General features: G+C 40.3%; 1 protein-coding gene across 10 annotated transcripts in view; it reads left to right on the top strand.

Moving 5' to 3' along the window:
- The window catches only part of CALD1 (caldesmon 1), a 177,327-nt gene that overhangs the window by 63,736 nt on the left and 85,605 nt on the right, over positions 1–27,986 (top strand). For 7 of the 10 annotated variants that reach the window (XM_061198751.1, XM_061198742.1, XM_061198749.1 and 4 more), the window contains exons 2-3: positions 190–281; positions 22,025–22,136. In XM_061198751.1, coding sequence (XP_061054734.1) covers positions 22,066–22,136 — 71 coding nt within the window. In that variant the 5' untranslated portion in view covers positions 190–281; positions 22,025–22,065. Of the gene's footprint in view, positions 1–189; positions 282–21,072; positions 21,357–22,024; positions 22,137–27,986 lie in introns of those variants that run through there. The other 3 variants (XM_061198744.1, XM_061198746.1, XM_061198745.1) reach the window with 2 other exon arrangements.

The raw sequence follows: 27,986 nt of genomic DNA on the forward strand, positions 1-27,986 counted from the left end.
ACTCTGTAATAATTGTATTTGTTTTCTTTAAAATGCAAATGCACAATATCTATTTATATTTGTGCTTTATTTCCCCTTTACGGTCCTAACCAACAGCAGTACCTGAGGAAGAAATTGTATTTTAAAATATGTAGTTCCACGTTAACTAAAATTTATTCCACTTATGTTTCCATCCTCCTTTTATACCAGGTATCATTAAAAAGTTTCAAGATCATCCAATCGAATTCATAGGGATTGGTGATCAACCAGAGGTTCACAAGTGGACATCTGATTGCTTAGCTGTGAGTAGAGTTTATGTGATTTTACTGGGGAGGGGCTCTGATCTTAGCAGTTACATAGCCTCTCTGCCTGATTTTCTAAATTCTTGCACCTAAAGATGCATTGTGCGAAACCACGCTTTCTGCTATGCTCCTCATAGTTTACTTACCAAGTAATCTAACAAGTTTGGAAGGAATTGTTTTCCTGCTTTGTAATCTGATTTTTTGCTTTATTTTAAATTTTTTCCTGCATATATAATATCTTAAGCAAAACTGTCCCCAATCAATAATGAAGTTCTCACTTCCCAAGAAGACTGTTGCTGACTTGAGGGAATAGAGAGATGATGAGTCAGTCTTCAGGGTGAAGAAGCTCACCTTTGAACAGACACCGATGATTTCAGGAGGAAATACCCCTCAATCTCAGCAAATCCTCCTCACCTGGGAGAACTTCCACCAGCAGAAGGTCTACCTGGGGAACAGAAAGAGGGGATTTCAGAAGGTAGATGGAGAAGCTAAAGGAAACTTCACTCATTCTCAATTTTTCCGAGGTTGGCTCTAATAGGGAGAAAAGTTTTGCTATGGCTGCCATAGCAAAATACCACAGACTGGGTACATAGCAGATTTATTTTCTCACAGTTCTGGAGGCTGGAAGTTCAAGATCAAGGTGTCAGCAGGTTTGGTTTCTTCTAAGGCCTCTCTTCTTGGTCATCTTTTCTTGTGTCTTCACATGGCCATCCCACTGCCAGCACACATGTTTGGTGTCTCTCTCTCTCTCTCCAACATTTCCTCTTCTTAGAAGGGCAACAATCATATCAGACTAAGACCTACCCTAATGACTTCATCGTAACTTAATCACCTCTTTAATGATCTGATGTCCAAATTTAGTTATATTCTAAGGTACTAGGGGTTAGGACTTCAACATATGCATTTGGGGGGAACACAATTCAGTCCATAATACCCCATCATCTTTTTTTCTCAGTATGCTGATTTTTAGTTTGTTGCATATGGACTGTTCTCTGATTCTCCTCTCCTGAACTCCCTTAGCATTTATATCACTCTTAGAATATTTGGTTTTCCTACAGTGTGTTGTAGTCCTTTGTACACATCTCTCATTTCCCTATTACATTATATAATTTTTGAAGTTGAAGAGTGTGCCTTTTACATCTTTGGCAGCACTAGAGGAGGTTTTGTAAATGGTAAGCATTTAATAGTACTTATTAAATGACTGAATGAATACATGAATGCATAGATGAGAAGATTCAGTCTCTGAATCTATAATTTATTTGCTTTAAGACTACCTCCAAATGATGATTATTAGTGGTGCGTTCTCCTCACTTGCTGCCTGCCCCCTGGCCCCCCAGAGGTGGAAATAAGTCAAAGCTGGAGAGAGGGACTGAAAGAAAGATATGATTAACTGATGGCAGGAGACTTACCTCACTCCTCAAAGAGTTAGGAGACAGTAAATAGCATGAACCTGCTCCAGATACAGTCACTCTTCTGTGAGAACACTGTTTGGGGAGCCAAGAGGGAAGGACAATGAGTTTCGATTGGGACTTGCTAATTTAAGGGCCTGTGGGACAACCTAGGGTGTTTGTCTAGAAAACAAGGGATATGCAAGTCTGAAGCCCAGGTGAGAACTAGAGATAGAGATTTTCACAGTCATAACCTATACATAGGAATTAAAACCATGAGAGTGGATGACGCCACCCAGAAAGATTGTGGAGGGGGAGGAGCAGTGGTGTAAAAATGCCACCAGAAATTGCATGTAGAAAGTTTTCCTGCTAAATAACAGGAGAGGGACCCTCCCAAGAGGAAGAAATCTAAATGCTACTTCTAATGAGGGTTTGTAAGAACATGTGTATTAGCTAATGTGGATATCTATCTATTTCTCTCTCCACTTATTCCTTTGGTCCTATTTTATTCCTTCTTCTGTCCTCTCCTTTAGGGGCTATGCCCCAAACCATTCCTGTGGGGCTTGCCCTACCCAGCTTTGCTCCCCTCTAGCTAACTCCATGCATGAGCATGTGTTTGACTCCCTAGCTGCATGCCCAGGGATGTCATACATCAACACTTTCCTTTAGGACCATTTTCTTCATCACAATAAGAGCTGATCAGACTGCACAGTGGGGAAACCCCAGGATTAGACTCCTTAATGTCCAAAGAGACAGAAGGCGGGTCCTTTTTAGGGTCAGGAGGCTGGGACTCCGTTGCCATGGAACGTCATCTTGTCCAGACAGTCAGTAAAGGACTTAGTCGGGGGGAGTGTACCTCCTTTGCACTGAACCCCCTCCTTAGTCCATTGTTCCCTGCTGGTCATCCCATACCTCCTGTGCCCTCAAGAAGGCATTGGTGGTATTTTCGTGTTTCATGCCCAGGCCAGAATGGGGGCTAATGAGGCATGGAGAGGCCAGTCCATGAGTTGTGGTGGCCATAACAAGCTTCTCCTCTCTGGGCCCCACTATCAAATGTCATTTCTAATCGGGCCATGTTTACCCCAGCACTGAATTTCCCAATTTTTTCCTGCTTAGTGTGATGCAAACAAAAGGGGGAAAGCTATTCATTCATTTCTCTTTTATTTTCTAAAGTGTCATTTCTTTTCCTTGCTTTTTTTTCTTTCTCCATTGGTTCTCTTTCTTTAGCAGAAACCCTTGATCTTTCTTTGGATTGTCTGATTATTAGCGGAAGAGGCTATCAGAGGTCTGTAAGTTTCCTCCTCCTTTGCATACTCCCTTCCATTTCTTAAAAATGAACTGTGAGATATCAGATTTTTTCAAGTACCCCCCACTTCCATACTTTCCTCTTGATATTCTTCAAGTTGCCAGGAAAAAGATGCCATTTTTCGCTCAGTTACCTAAAATGCCAATGACACCCGTGTCAGTGATTTTTACATAAATTGCTATTTGTATAAAATGAGAAAGGAGAAATTCTGAAGTCAAGAGAAAACAGCACTGCAATCCATGAATGGCCTAGTGGGGTGTTCCAAATGAATGGTGGCCAGTGGCCAGCAGAGGTGCCTCCCGACTGTGTTTCATTAATTTCAGTCAGCCATAGAATTTGGAGAGAAAGATAATTTTCCTATGAGCATGTAAAAGAAGTGCTTTGAGTTGTATGCACCAAGCAGGCTTTGCCCTGTTTTAGAACAGCATAAATGGGTGTTTTTATAACCACTGTGGGCCAATATTTTTGGAGTCAGTGGAAGCTCCAGATGGAATGGAAAGAGAAGGGTTTTTCCCTTCCTCTTTTCTTGAATTTTGCAGAACAAGCCTCCCTGGACACCCTTGACAAAGTGTTCAGTCTCCTGTTTAGTTTAATGTGCCCATACTTGTTACAGCAGGATCTGAAGGGGTCTTTCTTACACTAATAGTCTTCTCTACAGATTTCTGGTAGTGACTGTAGAATGAGGCTCATATGTGAAAAGATCTTGAATCCACCTCATCTCACCCTGAGAAGACTGCTCTCAGGTCCTTGTCATGGGGTATAAAGAGGAAAATACACCGTGAGCCCAAGTTTGGTTAGGAATTGAGGGGACACAGGGAACATGGATTCTCATGGTCTTCCCAATTCTGGAAACTTTCATGATAAGGAAGGTAAGAGGACATTCCAGCATCACCATGTGCAGATTTTGTAATTTTGGCCAAGTGATGGTGTTTCCTTGGCCAGGGAATCGTACCTGGCCTTAAGAGGTACCTCCATGGAGAACACCTTCCTGCCTAGCACAGCTATTGATGGAAAGAGGTTGTGTCAGGGTGGGCAAGCCAAGATCAGGGCACAGATAGCAGGGAGAAAAACAAACAATGGTGCCAGGAGTTCTTGTCTAGAACTCCTTTCCAGACTTTTATTCCAAAAAGCATGAGTGAGTATGCAGTAAAGAGAAAAAAAATGATCCTGCTATTTAGCATTCAAACAAAACTATCAGAAGTCTGAGGTTCTAACTGTGACAGGATTTGTACAGTTCAAGGACACAGACTCAGCTACTTCCAAACTTTGCTTTGGGATGTTCAACAAAACAAAGTTGTGAACATCTTGCACTAGTCCATGCAACAGTCCTCCAATAGGATTTAAAGGCTCAATCTGGGGGGAAAAGACTGAGACATTTTCCTTCCTACTATTCTCTGTATCCCAAGTCCAACTTAATGCCAAATTAAATCTAGATTTTTTAAAATCGACTTTTACTGGAGGAAAAGGCAGAGCTGCATTCCCTGAAACAGATATTTTAAGGCCAAACTTATTATTTGGGGGTTTTTCTCCTTCTTTTTGCTAATTCAAAACAAAATGTCTATCATTCACGCTAACACCAGCCTTTAAGAGCTGGAGACAAATGGAGTCTGAATATTCACGCCAGCATGGTACAAATGAGCTGTGATTTCAGGCTGCTGGCTGTTTCTCTGACAGGGGAAAAGAGAGGTTGACTAGTTTAATATCTTTGGCTGAAAACACTTTGTTAAAGAGGGATGGAGACGGCCAACATTAATATCGAGTCCTGTTATTTAATGACCAAGAGTGACATACTGTGGATTGGGGCATCCTGAGTTTGGGGAAAAGTGTGTTTATCATATCCAGAGGATGCAGAGAGGGAGTGAATACAAACATATGGTGGGCCTGAAGGAAGGAGCTCTTCTAAAAGCATTTTCTCCAAGTTCTTCAAAGAATTCCTCCAATAAGTATATTATACCCATGATTGTGAATCTGATTCCATCACAGACTCACAAGATTTATAAACATAAAGACATTTGTTATAATGAGAGACTCTGGGGACATATCTACTGCCTCCCCCAGATTGCTGGCTAATGGTTTAGAAGTAAAACGTGCAGTTGTAAGTTGGGGTTGATGGGGGAGGCTTGTGACCACTTTAGCACCATCTGTCCTTTCTCTTGTTCCTCAAACATACATATTCAGTCACTCATTAATTTATTCACTCTACAGCTATATGTTGAATTGGAACTTCTCCATCCAGGGCTGTATTAGATCTGGGCTGCATTAACAATTCTGGTGTTCCTCCTTTCCTTCCTATAAAATGGACTCTTTTTTTTTTTTTTTATTCAATGCAATGATAATTTAGTGACTCCAATAATATATTCATTGACGTAAATTGTGATTTCTGATACTTTATTTTTCATTGTCCTCATCTTGACAAAGAGTCATAATATTTTAAATTTCTCTGCCCTCTCATCCACCTATCATTCTAATTATGTGGTTTATAGGCAAAACACTGTGGTGCACTGGCTATATCTGTAATTCTACTTTTCTGAAAATCTCTTTGAAGAATGATGCTTAATCGCTCCCCTCCTTATTTGTTTCCTAAATTCTGGTTTTCATGAAGAATTTTTTAGGGGGTGATCATAACTGTAGTATCAAAATAATTGAAAATTAAGAGCGAAGTAAGGGTTTGTGGCATTTTTATTGGAATGCTTATAAGAATCAAAGGTGAGAGACCCAAGGAGATTCACCATGAAACCAGTGGCCCTTAAGCCACAGGGCCCCTCACTTGAACAGACCTCTGCCACACCCCTGCCTAATTTTTTACATTTAACGTTGTATTCTCTTTCTTAAAGGCCTCCCAAGTAATTTTCAGGTCCTACAATATCTGAGTCTGCCCTAAGATTGACACAAACATATAATCTTAGATGATTTTGCTTCCTGTCTGAAACTAATTAAATGAAAAAACAAAGAAATAGTCAAAGTGTGAAGTGATTTAATTTATTTTTTTAAGGTTTTAGGACAAATTCAGCTTATTTTCTAAAGTGAACCTCGCTTAAATGAAATAATAAATCAGTTTGCCAAAGCCCAAATGAACATAAACAGGAGATTGATTTTTATTTCACGAATAAACATCAAATATGGACTCACCCTAATATCAAGCAAGCCAAATCCTCCTGACAGGAAACAGCTTCTAGTCAGGGGCATTTGTAGAGGAGCATAGAGCCTTCAGGCAATCACATGATCATTTCATCAACGAGGTTCTCGCCATAAGCTACCTCGTAAATATTATGCATTTACAGGTCTTGTGAGACGTAGCATAGTGTTGTGATTAAAAGCACAGACTCTAGGGCTAGGCTGCCTGGATGTAAATCCTAGCTCTACTATTTGCTAGCTCTGTGACCTTGGGCAAATGACACACCTGCTCTGGGCCTTAGTCTTTCTATCTGTAAAATGGAGACAATAAGGATTGTTATAAAGATTTAAACTGATATTTATAAAGTTCTTAGAACTGTGCTGGGTACATAATGTGTGCTGTATAACCGTTGGCTAACTAAATAAGCTCCATCTAGAGTGTACGCTAATATGAATTCACTTGTAAGTTTATTCTTGTAACTCCTCACAGTGCCTAGCCTGACACATGATAGCCATTTAGGAAGGACTGTATAAATCAGGGGTCACAAACCAGCAACCTGAGGCCCACACTGACCTGCAAATGTGCTTCCTTTGCCCTGCGTGGTTTTCTTAAAATTTTGAATTTGAATTCTTTTAGGGATGCACGCATTCTCCATTTCTCCATAGGCCACCACTCCCCAAGTTTGTCATCCCTGGTGTAAATGAGTGAACACATAATACATGAGCACTCCTACAGTTAGCGGCAGCTTTATGGCTCATTGGAGTGGGCAGATGGAACCAATGAGCCATTTCCACTCCCTGAGGCCCTACCTGATCAGTCTACCCATTCCTATTTATATACTAGATGTCACAGAACAGAAATAGAAAATAGGATAATTTGAATAAGTACCTTCATGAAGCAGAGATATGCACTGCCTAATATCGCAAGATCATTTTCATCACGGACGGAGTTAACAAAGGCAATGTCAGCTATGGCCAGCTAGGTTATGCTGGGGTCAGGGCCAACTCAAAATTTCAGTGACTTAAACAACAAAGGTTGGTCACTCATGCTTTCTCTCTCACCCTGGATAGGCTGGGGTCTCTGGTCCACATCATTGCCATCCTTACTTGGGGACCCCGGCTGAGAGCTACTATCTGGAAATATTGCTGGCTACCATGGTAGAGAGCAAAAAAACTCTGAAGGGTCTAATATCAACAATTAAATGGTCTGCCCCAGAAGTGAGTGACATGACACTTCTGCTCACAACTCATTGGCCAGAACTAGTCACTTGGCCCCAGCTGACCACAAGGAGGCCAAAAGTACAGTTCTATAAGGTGCCCAGAAGGGGTAAAACAGGAACACAGGGCAAACAGCACTAATGGCCAGAGCTGTGGAATTTTTGGAACTTGGGTTTTTAGGCCAGAAGCTTTTCAATAAGTTCAACTCAGCAACCATTCCCATGCATCTATAAAGGCAGAGCAAAACACCCAGCACTGTGAGGGGATATCAGAGGAGATGGCAGGCCCTGACATTAAGCAGCTTCACACTTGCTCAAGAGAAAGAGAGGTTATACAACATTTGAATAACAAAGTCATATAGTATTGACCATCAAAAAGAGCAGTGCTAACAATGCTGCAGAAGTTGAAAGCGAGGATGATTCTGGAATAAAGATACGACTGAGCTACACTCTAGAAAAATATATGGGATTTGCAGAAGGAGTGGAGGGCACTTCAGGTTACAGGAGAGAGGAAACAGGGACAGAGGCCCAGAGGCAGAAATACCAGCTGGATTGTAGCAGAACTAAGGAGTTGGCCTGGCTGTGAGTTGTGTTTGCATGTGAGTGTGAGTCAGGAGAGGTGTTGGGTACAGTGGAGCCATTCCATGGAGGGCCTCCGAGGTCGACAGGAAAACAGGATGGTGGCATGTGGGGGAAGATCATCCCTCCTCACTAACCCCCTTCGTAACCTAGGCACCTAAACCTTCCAGGCATCAGCTTATTCCCCAAACCAAGAGTCATGGATGCCCAACCTTCCCAGATCCCCAGGGCAGTCATTGAATGGAGACAGTAGTAAACCTTGGGTCGCTCCTGTTTCCAGTTTCAGGCATATTTGATCACTCATCCTGCTAACAAAGAATATTCAAGTTCAAGTGAAACAACCTCTCGTTGCTGGGGTCAGTTCAGCCCTTTTGCTATGGAACATCTGTTTTTGAAATTCGGCTGAGACCCTGACTTAAATCTGATTAACTTGAAAAGCAGCAAGAGAACATCTTGTTTTCATGAATGTCCAGGGGCTGTGTGTCAACAAATTAAAGGTCTGTTTGTGGTATTCAAAGTAGAAAAGCTGGTCGTGAGATATTCTGCCACTGGAGTAAATTTATTACGGGCTGTTCATTTCTTGGAATCATGAAGCAAAATTTGAAGAAACAAAGTGGACCAGCTACATTTAAATCAACAAATTTCTGCTTGATGGCGGGTGAGAAACATGCTTTTGTTGTCAGAAGGTCACTGAGCTGGATGATTTCTAGAAAGATGCCCTCCACTTTAGCCGTGTGAAGTTAATATCTTAAGTGGATTCCCTGTGTCTATGTCAATTCCAGCAGACAGTATCTCATAGGTCATTATTTGTACATTACTTACACAGGATCTGAGGTTGGAGAGAAAGGGTGAGAATAGTTCACCATCCCTCAAACCTGACTAGCTACTTTACTCTTCATTCCCTTCTTTAGGACAGAAAAGTAGAGAAGAGTAAAATTTATCAGGACCTAGAAGAGAACGTGCCTGGCACATAATAGATGTTGACATATATTTAATAAATACAAACTCCAGTCTCATACATTTATGTTCCCTTTATGAATGAATGTCTGTAGTGTATTAATATCATTCTTGTTTGAAAAAGCTATTACTGCTTATATCGTATTTTAACCCAAAGAAAACCATTAGTCACTCCTGTAGTTCTCTCATAGCAGCTTGTATTTTTCGTTCCTAACCCTTGTCGCAGTTTGTATTTTATTTATTTATTGCCTGTCTCCACCATCAGACTATAAGCATGGTGAGGGCAGGGTAGTTGCATTCACAACTTATTTGCCACACCCAGTAAGGTAGCAAATGGTACTTCATAAATATTTGTTGAATGTTTTTATTGAAGTTATCATTGTGATAATGGTTGTAGAGCCTTTACCACTCTTGAATATATATGAATTTAAACACAGTGAAGATGACATTAGGGCTTAAAATACAGTTGAATGTGGAGAGGCTTTTTGTGTGATGACACACTCCCATTCATTTGGCCATACACTCTCTCTCTCTTTTTTTTTAACATCTTTATGGGAGTATTATTGCTTTACAATGGTGTGTAAATTTCTGCTGTATAACAAAGTGAATCAGCTATACATACATATATATCTCCTCCCTCTTGCGTCTGCCTCCCACCCTCCCTGTCCCACCCCTCTAGGTGGTCACAAAGCACCGAGATGATCTCCCTGTGCTGGGCAGCTGCTTCCCACTAGCTATCTATTTTACATTTGGTAGTGTATATAGGTCCATGCCACCCTCTCACTTTGTCACAGCTTACCCTTCCCCCTCCCCATGTCCTCAAGTCCATTCTCTAGTAGGTCTGCGTCTTTATTCCCGTCCCACCCCTAGGTTCTTCATGACCATTTTTTTTTTTTTAACATTCCATGTATATGTGTTAGCATACAATATTTGTTTTTCTCTTTCTGACTTACTTCACTCTGTATGACAGACTCTAGGTCCCATACACTCTCTTGAAGGTCATGGTGGGATGGGTTGGTCTAACCATCTCTATGTTCTCAACTGAAAGTTGTCAGCCCACATCTGCCATGTAGCTGGCCAAGATTAATGTCAAAGCACATGGCAATAGTTTAGGATTTTTTTTTTCTATCAAATAGTTAACTCATTCCTGGTAGAATTAAACCTATGACATTAGCCTTATTAGTAATAAATTTTGATCCAGCAAGCTACGTGGTAGAGGCAGTACAAGGATCTACAGTCAGAAAGATGTTTTAGGTGTCTGATGGGCATATAACTTAATGTGCTTGTCTGGTGGTCACTGTTGACCTTTCTGATGGTCAAGCAAAATACCAACACTTTAGCTTGAGTGGGAACAAAGTGGATTCACTTGCTCTATTTTACTTTGGCTGCCTGTGTAGACAGCGTTGAAATGGGACTGACTTGTTGGTTCTAAAGAATCTCAAGAGAAATGCTCATTCATTTACAAGAGGTGCAATTCCACGTTACTTTCTTGCTTTGTATACTTGAAAACATTCCCAAAGAAACAAAGTTGGATGCAGAAAAAATAATGGGAGAAAAGAAAAATAATACTCTGAATTCTGAACAATTCTACTTTAATAGGTTGATCTGTCTGCCAGCTGGCCTCAGTGTTGACTACTTGTAATATATACTTTTGGTAGGCCGCAAGTAGTTCTTGGAACTGTTTATATTAGATTGCAGAAACTTAATTATTCTAAAATTGGCAGGACTCGCTTCGGTTACTTAATACAAAGTTGCTTAGTCATCTTTATACATGGTGTGGACAGCATTGTTTAAGTGTGAAAAATTGGGAAATGCAAATGTGCTCCAAAGAGATTACAGGTCAGGTAGAAAAATAAGATGGTATAGTTGTTTCAAGATGCTTGGCAGGTGGTTGCCACATGTTTTAATTTGACAAGTTAGGTGACTGTTAAAGTCCTTGATTACAAGTATTTTTCCATTTTCTTTGTGGATTTTGTCAGAAGTAAAAAACTGCTGCTGCTGCTTGTTAGATCATATTCTAATCCTACATTTTGCAAAGTACATGTTTCCCAGCAAGAGTTTGAGGAACTCTAGAATCAACCATTGGAATAGCTTTTCTGTTTTCAGAAACAAACAAAGATGTCATTTCAAGCCGGTCATCACAAAGATCCTTCTTTTGAATCTTTTGATTTGAACACTTTTCTTACTGTACTTTAACTACTGCCTTCCAAGTGCAATACAGATTTATAGAGCTTCAGCAAGGAAAGAGGCAGGCAAAATGAGTTTCTTCCATGTATTTTAGAGTCTGAAGTGGTGCCAGAGGTCTCCAGTTTTTCCAGGAATGCCCATGGCAACCTCACACTCTTCCTGTGACCTGGGCAGGGGCTCCTGAGAGAGATGGTGAGAAAAGATAAAGGTCCTGTAGCCAATGGGTAGTGACACCAGGCCTGGGAGGGTAGGTTCCCAAGAAAACATCCAGAACAGTGCCTTATGTTTCTAATTACTGAGCATGGTTACAGAGTAAAATCAGGCAACACTTTTTTAGACTGATGGAAGCATTTAAATCAGCTCTGAATGTCAGTGTTTTCTAATTATGATGGAGGAGTGGCAAGGCATCTCCAAAGGCCTTGGAAATTTGGGGCGTTTCAGTTCAACCCTAATTCTCTTCTTTTCTTATTCAACGTATGTCTTCTTTGTCCTTCTTTTTCTTTGAAGGTCCCAGAACAGACTGATTCCCTCAGTTACAAATGTCTAATACCCCTCTTTCCTGAAAACAGAATGTCTTTCTAAGACAAGTTTCTTTTCCACTAGAAGAAAACAACTACAACTACAAATCACAATATAAAATAGAGCTTCCTAGTGAACCACCATCCCCAGGGTTACTAAGAGCTCAACTGGAGGCATGGCCTTTGGATCATGTCTTAGCCAAGTTCATCTGTTTACCAATGAAATCCAAAAATAAGCAATGCCCCGGAATCCATTTTAATTCAGGTGTGAACTTAGTGCTGACTATAAGAAAAAATAGTTAAGAACTTTGAGGGATCACAAAAATGAGTAATAACCTCAAGGAGATTATAATCTTCTAGGGAAGATAGATATATACTTAGTAATTAAAATACCAGCTCCAATAATGTAGGTATCTGTACAAACTCTTATCAGTGAGTACAAGGTTCAGAGATCCTGTAGTCTCATGCTAGTCTTAAGCAGGCCTGCACTATGAGCCATTTCTTACTTGAAGGAAAGTCCAGAAATTCCCAAACTAACAAATGGGTGAAACTACCATGTAAATGATTCATGTGAAAGGAAGGAGGAAGCAGTCTAGGCACTTTTCAATTTATTATTTAACTTCTTTGCAGATTTACATGTTTAAATTGTGTATCTATTATGTCCAAAGACATAATGGATAATGTCCCTTGGTTTGGTTTCAAAGCTTTTCATCTTAGATTATAAACTCCCAGAAGATAGTCTCTAACTCGCTTCCTAATTCCAGAACACAATAAATGCATTTGATGATCATGGTGAATAGGTGTTTAATAACTTACTAGGGAATAAATAGTCCCTGATCGTAATAGCATGTCCTCCATGTGCAAAAATGTTGCCAGTAACAAAGTACCTCTAAGACATACCTTTGAATTGTTCCCAGCAGTGTAAATGGATTTGCATCCTGCCATCTAAACTCTGTCACCTTGCTAATGTCTTATATTAGCAGGATATCTGGCTAAGGCTCTGGATCTTCTTGTTGATCACTAAATTGGAAATATTAGATGAAAAACCAATCACAAAGAGCAGACTCATGGGTTGCTGATATTTTTATAGCCGAGTAGGCCAGAAAGGCCAGAGAGTCATGCACAAGTAAAACTACTGTTATGTAAAATATAATGACCTCTGTACCATGTCTATAACTGGTAAAGACCCATGGCCTCTGACCTTTTGTTCCAAATAAGCCACTCTTAGGCCTTGTTATGCAATTCAAAGTGTGATCTCTCTTCAGACAGTATCTCAGCTTCTTTTGCATTCACTGAGCATTCATTTCACTTTCTCAGTTGCAAGTGTGCTCAGAACAGCAAGATTGTAGATCCAAAAGACCCTCCATAGGAGAACAAAGAAGTTACTAATGAGAGGATTAAAAGAGCACATCCGTGCTTTGAAAGGCTGACCTGTACCATACCCCTCATTGTATTCCATCTTCTCTAGGAGATTGTAAGGTCTTTGAAGACAGACACCATGTCTTACACATCTTCATGTCTCTGAACTGCATAACATTACTTTCCGTGGTAAAGTCATTTTGTATTAGGAGTTGGAAGGCTTCACAGGGGAGCTGTCCAATAGAGCTTTCCGTGATGACAAAAATGTTCTCTGCATGGTCTTACATGGAAGCCACTAGACACATGTGGCCACAGAGCACTTGCAATGGGGCTGGTGAAGCAGAGGCACTGAATTTCTAATTTAATTTTGATTAATTTAAATTTAAACTGCCTCATGTGACAACTGACAACCATATTGGGCAGCACAGCCTTAGAATCTCAAAAAATATCTTTTCACTACAGCCCTAAACAGATGGCTATTTCACCTCTACCTGACTATTTCCAGTAATAGGGGTTCACATTTTCTCAGCAGCCCTCCCCATTGTCAAATAGTTCCATTGGGGTCAGGATCCCACCCTGATGTGACATCAGAATTAACCTCTGTTATCAGGCATGCATTTAGAAAGCACATTTATGCATTCTTTAAGCATAGCTATGCATTTATTTTCTTACCTGGGTGTAAGAAATTTCTTACAGATTGGTGTAGAATTTCTGCCTGTGGTAGGATTCGCTCCCACGCCTTTTGATGCTTTTTCTCTTCCTTAGGAACCAAGAGAGCAGCAGTGACCACATGCCTTTTCTGATTTGATATGTTCTGTTCTGTGTCTTTCGGCCTAATTCTCCTGGAATTTGCCAAGGAAAAGAATTTCAAACTCTCGAAAAGGGTGCCAAAGGAATTGTGTTCCAAATTTTCACTTCTCTTGCCCTTTTAAGAAAACTTTTCAGGTTGGCTTAGAGATTGGCCTAAATATCAGTCCTGGTTTTCCACTGATTGGTCATGGTTAAGGAACTGATACCAAAGTCCTATTTGTCTCAGTCTCCTTTCTTTAAATAGAGGTGAATCTACTTTTCTTACTTGGGAGGGTCAATGATAGCCATGGGGTTTTGAACAACTTAAAGTGTTCCAAATGGGTGGTAACACTTGGAGATGACACATAAAATCCCTAAGTGCGTGGTCTTCCCCAGTGTGGAAACCAGTGTAGACAAACACCATTCCTTCACAAATCTAACATGCCCAGTACCTGCTCCTCCTAAGGTGGAAGAGAGGCCACAGAGACATTGACTTTTGTAACATTAAGTCTTTCCGTTCTCCTGTTTGGCAAATGGAGAAATACAAATAGAGAAAAAGTAATGATAAAAGACTGAGCAGGGGAGGAAAGAAAAAACAAGCCATAACCTCTTAACCTGCTCTTAGTAGGGCATTGAGTTCTAGATTCCAATGATGAGAGAAAAGAAACAACTTGAGAAGGCAGAGCTCCTCAGGTTGGTCCCATTCATTCTTATTTCTATGTTGCTGGTCTTGACACATGTGTCTCGGTGATTGCATTTTTTTTAAGTAGCACAGATTTTTGGAACAAAGTGGTGAAGGTTGAGCTAAAGTTAAGTCCAAATGGTACGTTAGAATCCATGTGTTTATTTGGTTTTTGATTCCCAAATGAACAGTTTAGCTGAGAAAAGAGCAAAGCAGGTTGATAAATTGATTTTTTTTTGAAAAAGACAAAAGTTCATTTTCTATAGTCAGAAAGAAAACACTGCCAGATTTACTGCCACTACTGCAAATGTGGGTTTATATAATTTTTGAGATTCATATATAGTCTATTACCAAGGTCTTTAATTAACTTTGTAAACACTGATCAGTCAGTAAAGTACAGAGATGAATCAGCTTGAGTTACATTTTCCACTCTCAGAATGGTAAAATCGAGAATAAAAATCCAACGGTTCAAATCAGCTGCAATTCCTGAGTGCCTGCTATGTCCCAAGAGTGAAAAGATTTTTTAAAAGACTGTATCTATTCATAAGATACAGAATCTTAAGAATGAAAGCATGTGGAAAGTAAAATATAGGTAACATATTTAAGTAGTAGTTAGAACAACTAATAAGCAGTGGCAAGGCAGTAGATTATTAATTACCAAAATGAATGATGGATATTCAAGTAGTGAGATATCACTACCAAACTAGAGTCCTCAGGAAAGACATGAAGGCAGTGAAATCTGAGCCAGAAATGCACAACTGAATAGAATATGGACGATGAAGAGGATAGGGGCTCTCACTCCAGATGGATGGAATGGTATGAATAAAGGAGCAGAGGTAGAAAATTATATGACACATTTGAGAGGTAATAAAATATTTTTATCTAGGGTGCCATGGGATGATCAGCTTGAAAGGAAGGTTAATGCTTTCTAAATCAGAAAATTAGAAGAGAATGCAGAGAGGTATCCAAACATTCAAATGTGGAAAGAACGAAACATGTACATGCCATGTGTGATGCATCCATCTTTGCTGGATTGGAGAGCAGATACAGAACCGTAGTATTACATGGAGTAGGATGAAACCTTGGACGTTACCTGTCCAACCATTTCATTTTACAGAGAAGAAGGACTCAGAGAGGGTCATCCCATGTCTCCTAAGTCGGAGTCCAGGTCACTGTTTGTGGAGTGGGCAATTTAAGGATTGAGGTGAGGGAAGATAATTTGAAGAGCAGAAGTGGAGAATCTGCTGGCGTTTGTTATACCCAGAAATCACCTGGTACATACAGGATGAAGAGAGGCATCACTGAGTTGCAGTGATGGCCCAACTGAAGTTAACATAAACCTTTAGGATAGACAAAACATGGTCCCTGACTTTCTCCCACAAAGCCTTGAATCTCAAGAACAAAAACCAGAAAGCAAATGATGGGTGTGATCCAAGGTCGAAGATGGCTATGATCGGCCTGGGAGAAGTTTCAAAGAGCAAGAAAGTCTGAAATAAAAGTTCCTGGAAGGCAGGAACCTTTTCAGTCTTCTTCACCATTATATCTCCATTGCCTAGAAGAGAACCTGGCACATAGTAAATGCTCAGTAAATGCTCATCGAAAATTGATGGTATAAATGTTTTTGTGGGGCTTCATGGAAGTAGTTGGTCCATGTAATTTTACAGTGGGTATACAATGATAACTAGTCAAACAGGGATCTAATAACAGTTATCAGTATTGAAAGACTAGGGTTCCTTGCAATAACAGAGAAATTCTTATGCTGGAGATGAGGGCACGGTGGATAAGAGGAGGAAAGTATAAAATGAAGAAGCACTAAAATTTCAAAGAAAAGTATGCAATGAAGCGGTCCAGATATGATCATCCTAGTTTAAGAATCTTACAAAGAAGTAACAATAAAATAACAGAAGTTTAATAAACATTTGCAAGGTTTAATTTAATTATCTCCCAGACATGATAATTCTCTGAACTAAACCAAATAGGTTTGAAATTGAAGAGGATTGAATAATTTTTTGGTTTTTTTTTTGTTTTTTTAAAGAATCATAGGTCTGAGGGCTTTTTTTTAATATATATATAACTATATTTTTCTTCCCTCTCTTTGTTTGCCAAGTGCTATTTAAATTTATTTATTTATTTTTATTTATGGCTGTGTTGGGTCTTTGTTTCTGTGCGAGGGCTTTCTCTAGTTGTGGCAAGCGGGGGCCACTCTTCATCGCAGTGCGCGGGCCTCTCACTATCACAGCCTCTCTTGTTGCGGAGCACAGGCTCCAGACGCGCAGGCTCAGTAATTGTGGCTCATGGGCCCAGTTGCTCCGCGGCATGTGGGATCTTCCCAGACCAGGGCTCGAACCCGTGTCCCCTGCATTGGCAGGCAGATTCTCAACCACTGCGCCACCAGGGAAGCCCCCTGAATAATTTTTAAGATCACTTCTTACCTGAGTTTAAATGATCCAATGAATTAAACTGGAGATCACTGACAGTAGTCTTCTCAGAATTTCTCAGTAGGAGGTGGGGGAGGGAGGCACCCTTACCTACTTCCTGAAAGGGAAAACAATTCCTAGAGGGAAATAGTGGGTTAGTTCAAGAATATTATTGTGGTTAAGAGCACACACTTTGAAATTCTTTAAAATGGGGATTATAATAGCTACCTCACGGGTTTATTATGTAGATAAAATAAGAACACATATTTTTAAATGGCCCAGCAGAGCTACCAAGCCACCAAATGACATGGAGGAAACTTAAATGCATATTGCTAAGTGAAAGAAACCAGTCTGAAAAGACTACATGCTCTATGATTCCAACTACACAACATTCTGGAAAAAGCAGAGCTATAGAAACAGTTTTAAAAAAGGCAATGGTTGCCAAGGGCTGGAGTGGGGGACGGAGGGAAGGATGCATAGAAGGAGAACAGGGACTGTTTAGGGCAGTGAAACTATTCTGTCTGATACTGTAATGGTGGATACATGACATTTTGCATTTAGCAAAACCCATAGAATGTACAATACAAAGTGTGAAACTTAATGTGATCCATGGACTTTAATTAATAATAATGTATTGATATTGGTTCATTAATTGTAACAAATGTACCACTGCAAGATTTTAATAATAGGCTGTATTAGTTTGCCAGGGCTGCTGTAACAAAGTACCACAAACTGGGTGGCTTAGAACAGAAACTTATTATCTCACAGTTCCAGAGGCTAGAAATCAAAGTGTCAGCAGGGTCCCTCTGAAGACCCCAGGGAAGGGTCTGTTCAACAACTCTCCCCCAGCTTCTGGTAGCCTCAGGTGTTCCTGGCTCTCCATATTCTCATGGCATTCTCCCTGTATTTCCACATTATCTTCCCTTTGTGTATATCTGTTTCTATGTCCAAATTTCCCCTTTTTATAAGGGCACCAGTCATACAGGATTAGGGCTATCCTAATAACCTCATCTTAACTTGACCACATTGCAAAGACCCTATTTCTAAATAAGGTAACATTCTGAGGTGCTGGGGGTTAGGACTTCAACATATCTTTTGGTGGGGAATACACAGTTCAATGCAAACACAGAAAAAACTGGGCGAGGGTAAAGGAGAGGGAATATATGGGTACTCTGTACTTTCTGTTCAATATTTCCTTAAACTTAAAACTAAGAAATAAACCCCATTAAATTTTTTAAATGGTTTAAAAAAAATGCCTCAGCACATAGCACATATTCAGTTAATGTTGGTTACTTTTGGAAGTTGCATTAACTTATTCAGGGTCCCTGACAGAATAGATTTTATTCTTGATGCATTCCAAGACCAATATTGGCACTGCCCTGAAATCCCAAGGACTGTCTCCAACCCATTCACCATTCAGTTTATGATGATTTGAAGATACATAGAGCTTAGCTTTCTCTACAGATTTCTCCCGCCAATAACAGAGTACTGGCCTGCATGCCACCACTTCCTGCCTCGACTGTATTTATACCTGTGTGCATGTGCATGCCCACACATACATGCACATACACACATGCACACACATACACAGACACACACACACCCACACATGCACACCCACATACACATCTAAGAGGGCTTCTTACCTGCCACCAACCCTGTCCCAAACAAAAGCAGAAACAGTAGGTCTCCTTATAAAGTTGTCACAGAAAATAACTCTAGTGAGGGCCACATGCCCATAAAGGAAAAAGAAAAAAGCTTTGCGAATGTAAAACATAGTAATAGTTAGAATTCTTGATTGAAAGATGCACATCAGAAATTAAACTCAATTTTTTTTTAAGAATCCTAGATTGGATTTAATAAATAGACTTTAATTCCCAATAGAGGGAGGGAAATGGAGAAGGAAAAAAAAAAAAGTATCAGAGAATGAGACAAATAAAAAGGGAAATGACAGAAGAAATATTGATAAGTATCTCCCCCTCCCCCCAAAAGAAGTTGAGAGGGAAAAGTAGCAAGAAGGATAGGGAAGGGAGGAAGCTTCAGGGTGTCCTGCCGTGGAGGTGAGACCCAGGAGGTCCACTCACAGTGCCATTCAGCTGGGCCACGGGCTTGGTGGTGTCATTACCCAAAGGAGGGGCAGCGTGTTAAGTGATTTGAAATCTCTAACATCGACATATTACTTAATTGCAGTAACATAGGTATGCCCTGTTTCAAGAAAATCTGGTATTTGAGAACCCATATTGAAAAGACAGGTATATCAGAAGGTAATTGTTCAACTGCCTTTGTAAAGCGCCTCTCTTCCTTTGACAAAAGGAGTCACATCAGGGTTCTTTCAATAGCATGACTACAATCACCCCAGCACAAATATTTAGATTTTCATACAACTTTTAAAGAACCCATCTGTCACATTCATTGATACATACATCCCTTTGCCTGCGTTTCTCTTTCAGGCTACTCTGCCCACTTGTGACACTCATGAGCTTTACTGTTTACAGAAGCTCTCTGCCTTGACATTTCATCACTTCGTTGATGGAGAGTTTGTTTCCTATCCAATGTTACTGGAAGGAATTCAGCATTGACTGGGGGTCGGGGAGGAAATGAGAGATTACTAGCTGAGGCCATGGAAGCTGCTGCTCCCAAAAGAGGGGGGAAAATCACTTACAATTCTCCCCAGACATGGCTCGCCTTACTTAGGAACAGTGCCGGGGAGGTGCAGAGAAGCTCTGTGATACAAGGGTGTGAGGTTTAAGGAAGAGCTCTGCCCAATCCTAGTGTGAGACCAACAGAGAGCCATTTTCACAAGCACACACATCTTCGCACTCACAGACACAATACCCACCCCCCAACAGAGAGTCATCCCGCGCCACACGGCACACAGATGTGCTTTCTCTTCGCCCTCAGGTACACCCGCCACATGTCCACCAAGCAGAACCCAGAAAGGCATCGTCTGTGTAGATGCTTCATATAGCGCTCACTCCCTCTCTCTCTCCCCCTCAGTGCCTCACATACACACTCAGACGCATTCCATGAGTAAATAACTGGTTAGGTAGAGTTTCTTTATGGTTGAGGAAAAAAACACCCGAGTAAGTAATAAAAGGTGAGGAGTAGGAGGAGGGAACGGGTAGGGGGAAAGAATTTGCGTGGGTAGAGAGCCAGTGAGGATGGCCGGCCAGAGTGACCACACGATGTTAGTCAGCTTCACTTCCCCTGAGTGCTCCAAGATGCTGCTGGGCTCTGCCAGCCGTGTGCATCTTCGGCCTGCTTGGGGATATTTGTTTCACTGCTCATTGGCACCTGCACCAGAGGTATAGGCTGAGAAACTCAGCTGCCGCTGCTACCAAGCAGCCAGCATGACTCCTCGGCTTAATGAGGTTGGAGCGAGACCCAGAGGCTTAGAGGCTGCTCTTCAAGCTACTTGGATAAATTAAGAAAAGTGAAATTGTTTGCTTATAGACAGACCTCTTTCTCCCATTTCTGTTTGCTGTTGCTATAGTTATTCCAGAAGTGGTTTATATACAACAAAAGACTTTACTGAAGAAAGGAACGAGAAGCCTTTGCTCTCACTGCACCCAGCATTCAAGTCATCGAGGTTTGGTCCCACTGCCCCCAGGGAAGTCCTCATGCACCCTGCACTGCGCCCAGAACAGGAACCCACCCCAGGGAGACAAACAGCCTCTCAGGAGACCCTCAAATCACTTTTTTTTTTCATTCTGATAACTATGGAGAGATCAGACTGGAAAATAGAAAGAAATTTTTTTATGGTTGATGGAATAATTTTTAAAAAAGGAAAACTGATTCTTTCCTTCATAACTAACAAAGTACTTGGAAAGTACGCTTTCTAAGAGTAAGATAGAAAAACACTGTAAAATAAAAAAACCCCAAATAAACACCCAAATTTGAATTTGTAAAGGATTTATAAGCAGTATAAATAATACCCTAGGGAATAAGAGGCGGCGGGAAGGGGGGGGGCGGGAACATTCAAACGTTGTATAATTCCGTTTTGGTTGGCTGAGATTTTATTTTTGTTTTTGTGGGTTTTTTAAGGGGAAAAATGCTTGAAAAATAAAAGAATCTGACAATTTAAGAAGGTTTCTTAACTAGGCTTCAAAGTCTTAAGTTTTGCTTTTCACTCCCTCACACAGAGATGCCATTAGGGGATGGCTTCAGGTTTTGCACGTCTCCCTATTTTCTTACGCAGGGCAAATGGCTCGTCTCATGTGCACAGAAAGGGCTGGAAAATATTTTTTGTGATCTGAGTGCAGCAGAGAGTCTAGGATTCCAGAGGAAGTGGAGGCCTCCCGCTCCACACAGGAAACAATCTTCAAGCAGGCCTTAAATGCCAGATTCCAGGCCGAGTTTAACTAACCACTGACAGCTCTGTAAACAAAGCAAGGACAAAAAGAGCCCGCTTCCCCTTTTCTGGTAGTCATTTTGGGTTTGGGGGCTGCAGGGGAATTCTGGAATACTTGACTCCATGGCACAGAAACGCAGGAAAAGCGGAATCCTCAGTTGAAGAGCTGGAAAGGGAAGATCTTTCTGGGATTAAAACTATCACGGAGGAGGTAGGAAAGGATAAAATGGTTGGGTTACAAAGAGCTGCTACTTTTGAGCTCTGAAAACAGTTTGATCATATGTAACTGCTTTTAAAAATGCTACTGCATTATGTTTATTCGTGGTATTATTGCTGTGGTCTTTATTATTCTGATATTAATATTCTTTTAGGATATGCAGATTATGCCTGGATACTTACATTATTTCTTTCTTTTACTTTTACTTTTCTCTTAGTTCCTACAAATTCCTTTTCTTGCCACTTTTCTTTTTTTTTTTCACTTTTTCTCCTTTCCTCTTTCTTTGTTCACTTTTTTATAACTTTTGTCTGTAGTTCAGCAGGTTACAAAGAACAAAACCATTCAGTAGCTCTCAAGTGATCCCAGCAATATTTCAAGTCTTCAAACCTCTCTGTCTCCCCCTTTTTTTTTTTAAACTGTGATCCTGGAGTTTTACTTATTTGTTGCTAATAGTTACATGAATGAGACTGAATTTAACACATAAAGGACAAGGCTTGCCTTGGGAGGCAGAAATTGATCACTGGCTACCTCACTCATCTTCTAAGGTGTTTTTCTTAAGAGTAAAGAAAAAGGGGATGAAAAAATGGTGAGGGGCTGAGGCGACTCATGGGAAATAATCCTCCAACTCATCTATGATATTGATTCTACTTCTTCCCCTTTAGATCCAGACATTATCTGGTCTCCCTAAATCTGAACCCATACCATGGATGATTTTGAACGTCGCAGAGAACTTAGGAGGCAAAAGCGGGAAGAGATGCGTCTGGAAGCAGAAAGGTAAGGATCTGGGTTTAAAGGTATCTCTATTCTGTTATCCACAATATTGTTTTCAGGCCTCAAAGATCATCAGCCTCAAGGGCCAAATGTATTGCACACTGAACTGTTTGCAAAAGCAGTTATAGAAAATGTTCCTAACTGTTAAGACTCTAAATTCTGCACAAACAAACATCAAGAAAAAGAGATTGGAGAAGAATCAAATAGTTGCACTGAATCATTGTCTTTCATATTAGAATTTTTAAATGACAAAAGCAATGTATGGATAAAAGTTTTAAAAGCACTTACAATATTGAAATGACAGAAAAATGACAAATATTGAATGTTGAAACCATTCTGGAAATGGAAGTCTTCACTCTAAAAGAATAAAGGCAATAAGACCCAGATGGATCTTATAACAAATTTTTATTCTTATTAGAAAAGCCGCCAAATCCAGTAATTCACATATTATGGGTTAATAGCCAGTAGAGAGTGGTACTGTGGAGATGCTGAGTCTAGTTGGAAGCTGCTGTGCTGTGTGAGGCCTCTGCTGTAGTGGCTTACCAGGGCAGGTTGGGGAAATATAGCAGTAACGTGGGGCAAGGTGTATAAATGCATATTTTAAAATTTTAGGCCTCAGAGCAAAAGACAGTGGCATTTAATGTGACTTAACTCAGATGTTCTTTTGAGAAAGCAGAGTAGGCATTCACAGGAAGAAAAATGTTAAACAATGATCTTAAAAGCAAATCAATTTTGCCTCAGTAATTCCAGGGCACAAGTGAAAAGATGGTAGTAAGATGACCCCTTAGTGATCCTGTAGCAGAAAACTAGAAACTTACACTTACAACAAAAAAGTATTTTTTTTTTAATTTTTTAAAAATTTTATTTATTTTATTTATCTATTTTTGGCTGCGTTGGGTCTTTGTTGCTGCATGCAGGCTTTCTCTAGTTGCGGCGAGCGGGGGCTACTCTTCGTTGCGGTGTGCGGGCTTCTCATTGCAGTGGCTTCTCTTGTTGTGGAGCACGGGCTCTAGGCACGGGCTTCAGTAGTTGCGGCACACGGGCTCAGTAGTTGTGGCGCATGGGCTTAGCTGCTCTGCGGCATGTGGGATCTTCCCAGACGAGGGCTCGAAGCCGTATCCCCTGCATTGGCAGGCAGATTCTTAACCACTAAGCCACCAGGGAAGCCCAACAAAAAGTATTTGAAGCATAGGATCTACCTATTTGTATGGAGAATTCAAAAGAAGAAGGTAAAATTACTGCCTTTGATTAACTTGGTCAGAGTAGGTTGCTATATGGCACATGGTACCATGAACAGTACCTGGGCTCTGTAGGTTCAAATCCCAACTGTCACTTATGAGCTGTGTGGCCACGCACAAGTGACTTCTCGCTACGCCACAGCTGCGTTATTTGTAAAATAGGCATAATATCTACGTAGCTTCTGTGGTTGTTGTGAAGATTATTGAACTTCATAAACGGCCTAGCCTAGTACCTGACACATAAATAGTATGCTACTATTTTTTTAACCATTATCATTAGCTAAACAAGTAAGAAACAACAGAGCAATATAGTCAGAACTAAAAATTAATACCAAGAAAAGAAAAGGCAGTTATCATCCTGTGATGAAACCAGTCAGGAAAAGCTCTCTGGAAGTGGAGGGCCATGGAGGGAGTAACAATGGTGATGACAAAGAGTAAAAGGGGAGCCATGTAGAGGAGGGAGTAACATCTGCAAAACTCAGAGGTGGAAATAAGAATCCCGGTGCAAGAAACCTGTTAAGTGCTTAAGGAAGAAGGAGTTAGACTCGTACGTCTTGGGTATTTCTATTTCATATAAAAGGCAACAGACAGAGACTTAGTGGGGGAGCTATGCGTACTGGGGAACGTTATCTACAGTGGGCTAGATTGTGGGCGTACTGGAAGAGTTAGTATTGAACACACGGTGATGAGGACTGAATCAGGGCAGCAAATATGGAAATGAAGATCAAATATGAGCGTCTTTAGAGGGAGAATTAGCAAATCTTTCAGGAGATGGAGAAACTCAGACTCTCCCACAGAATGTAAGTCTGAGGAGCTGGAAGGGGAAACTGTGAAGTATTCCATTCTTGGGTGGGCATGGGGAGAGTGTTCAATTTCAGGTAGAAGCCACATCCAATTGGAGATTTCCTCCAGGCATTGGGAGGTAGAAATTGTCAATCTTTGTTCAAAAGGGGAGAAAAATTATTATTAGAGAAGTCAGTTTGGGCACACTCAGTGTGGCAGTGGTAGCACAAAAGCAGAAAATGGATGGTAGTGATAGTGACATGAAAGCAAGTGGAGAGAGAGAGAGTGAGAGGTCATAAAGACATAATGGAAACCGTCAAAGGAGACAAAAACTCAGGGAGTGGGGAGAACCCGGGAGAGTATGGGACACCCATTGTTGAGCGTACATTGAAGCCTTGTAGGTGGTGTCCAGGCCCACTGGAGCATACCTCTTATCCTTTCCAATGATGTGTTATGTGACCTCAGTTTCACCTGTAAGTCTATAAAATACTGTTCCCAACAAATGTTTATTCAGCATCAGCGCTGTGCTAGGAACAGTGAAAAAAATGGGGAAATATAAATCGACATAGTTTCTGTCTTTATGTCCCTCATGGTGTGCTAGAAAACCAAAGTATAGCAGGATCAGAAAACAGACCAGGCCAGAGTGTAGGGGCAGGCCTAACAGAATTGGGGCTTGGGAGACTCAGGAATAGGGACAGGAAATTGGGCATCAGGCTAGATCAGTATCTTCAGCTTCTTTGTTTGCTATGTGAGTTGGGAAACAGGGACTCAACGTGAGAGGAATAATAGAACTAACTTATTGTGGTTATACCCATACTGTAATTACAGGGAATAAACTAGGTTCTTTTAGAACCAGGATTTTGCCTAAGAATTTTCCACACATCTACATGGTTCATTCCTTCCAGTTTTTTGTTTTGTGGGGAAGGATATGTCTCTCTTTAAAGTCAATCTTAAAAAAAATGTACCCAGTGAAGCTTAGTTAGGTACCCTTAATAACCCAAAATAAATTCACACAAATTTATAATACACTTGTTTAACTTAACATTTCTGTCTGTATTAATTCTTTGGGGATATTGTATTTCATTTGATTCCCTTTCTTTTCTTTTTTTTTAAGAGAAATACTTAAGTACTTCCTTATATTTTGTACTAAGTTTACCTTTTCATGTTTCAAGGTGAACACTTTAGTTCTGTTATTCTGGAATTTGTTAAGCAAGTCCATGTTCACCCTTTAGGATTTTGTAAAATCTGATCATTTATGGGAATAGTGAAGGTCAGGCTTTATGGTCCAGCCAACTTTGATGGGAAATTTCAGGGTGTGTACAGGAAACAGATGTCCAGAACCAGAAATTAAGCACCATCTAAAATCGTGGCTTTGATCTGAAGATAAAGGGCATATAAGACCCTGGGCAAGTCCCTCTTCCTTTAGCTTTAGAACTTGGCTTCTTCATCTGTGACAGGAGTGGGGGATTGGTGATAATTTTTATTTTCCTTTTGCTTTTAGTATTGTCTAATTTTTTACAATGATCATGTATTACTGTATTTAAAAACAAATAAAACAATAAGGCAGATTTCCATTTTGAAAAATGAGATTCTATGGCTTTATGCATAATACCTGGGGCGAAAACGGACTCTCCTTTGGATTTATGCAACTAAAAGAAAAAACTCAGCCTTGATCTGGAGTGGCCCCAAAGCTCAGAGCTGCAGGCTTATTCATTCAGTCACTCATTCAACAAAATTTTATTGGGCTTCTACTCTGCTTCAAACTTGATTTGGGGGCACCAAGGACAGAGAAGCAGAATGACAGAATTGGGAAAAGTGTGCTTAATGCTTTTCAACCTGTAGAAAAGCAACTACACTGTATCAAGCAACTACACCTTTACATCCTTAAATGTAATATGTACTCTGATATTCACTGATAATTTTTAAAGATGGCTTATGCCCTTTGTATGTTGTACCCCTGCGGAGAGCATGGGGGAAATGGTAACACAGAGAAGAGGCTGTTGACTTGTCCACTTCTTACCCACAAAGCCTTTCCAAATAAAAATACCCTGTTATTTTAATTAGTTGTTATTGAGTTTGACGAGCAGGTGCTGTTCTACTTTGCAATGATAAATAATTTAAAACCTGTACTCTCACCAGATGTTATGACCACAAATTAAAGTAAACCAGATTCTTACGCATTTTATTCCTCAGAAATAGAGCTTTTAAAAAGATTATTGAAAAAGCTAACTGTACGTTTTGGGCCATGCTGGCTTTCCTGGGTTTGGGACTGACAATCATTCACTGCATCACAGCTGCCGTGAGACTCTTGTGCACACACCTCATTCTAAGGGTTTGCAGTCCAGTCCATTTCAAATCATCTAGCCTGCCGTGACCTAGACTGGGAACCTAGTTAAATCAAAAATATACTTCCCTTCTTTGTCCTGCTCCTTATCCTATGCATCTTTTATTCCGTCATCCAAAAAATGTATTGAATAGGTACAAGATAGTAAACTGAACCATAGGGATGAGTTCTCACCAGTCCAGGCAGTGTCCCAATAGTCACGAAGCTTATATCATAGATGAATTAGTAACTTTAGAGCCAACTTGACAAAAAGGGGAAGAAAAAAATTTCAGCAGGCAGAATGGATGGAGCAGGTAATCAGTGAAAATCCTAAATGCTTTGTTTCTAGGCAAAAGATACTATTTGTACACATCTCAAATTAAACTGTATTTCTGAATCAATTACTTATTTGAATAAACAAATAATTTGTTTTGCTGTCTATTATTCTTCAACTATCTCATGGGAATACAAAATGAGTGGGTATATTCAGCTTCCCTTTCTGTTTCTTTTATTTCAATCCCTTTCTACCTTTATCTCTGTATTTCTTAGTGCATCTTAATGTGTTTTCCCCTGGTCCATGTGCATCTTCATCAACACTTGATCCACTTGTTTCCATTCCAATCTCCTCCTAATCATCTACCCTGGATTATGCATGCATGTCCTTTTATATCATCGGGGAATACAGCATTTTCAAAGGGGAAAATGTAGTGGAAAGGGATGCATTTTCAAAGAGGTCAAATTCAGCTCTCTTCCTTTTCAACAAGTACCCCCAAAATGCTTTCTTTCTACACTTCTCAGAGGCTACAGGAACCTTAGGAAGGTGACCTTAGGAAGGTGAGAAGCAGGAATTTGCTGTTGAGTGAAGAGTTTTGAGGATGTGATTGGTAACAAGGTCTGAGGGAGGATCACACTGTCTCAGCAAGAAGAATTCACACCAATTCAAATTGAGCTCTTCTATTATATTTGGCCCAAAGGATTTTGAGCTTTGGTGTATCTGCTGAGAAACCTGCAGTGATGGTTTATCCATGAAGAGATCTTCAGTGAGACGTACTTTTCCCCACGTTGGGCTTGTTTTCACGAGCAGCTCTCTCACTTTTCAAGATGTGAACTCATTGCATTCCCAGCTCCTGCTTTCCACACCCAAATGTAAGTTCCTCTTTCTGATCAGAAGAAAGGACCCTATTGTACAGTTGTTATCAGATTCAGAGGCTCATAGACATAAATAAAGGGAATGAAAGCACTCTTGCTGTTGTCATCGTTCATACATTTTTATGGGCCTCTGAAACATACTGATGATTAGACATTTGAAAGTAAATATTTTTACTTCACTAAAAAAGCAAACAATTTTTTAAAGTCCTCTGAGTCTAAGTAGTTGCCTCCCAGGAGTCTATCACTGAAACTTTTTACATGATTTAACAGCATGGCCAATCAACGATTACACAAAAACACTTTTGTTTAAAATGCTTAGCATTGTGACCTTGAAATTTCAAATCAAAATCTTTTCAAATG

The sequence above is a fragment of the Eubalaena glacialis genome, chromosome 8 (assembly GCF_028564815.1).
Source record: "Eubalaena glacialis isolate mEubGla1 chromosome 8, mEubGla1.1.hap2.+ XY, whole genome shotgun sequence".
Classification (NCBI taxonomy): domain Eukaryota; kingdom Metazoa; phylum Chordata; class Mammalia; order Artiodactyla; family Balaenidae; genus Eubalaena; species Eubalaena glacialis.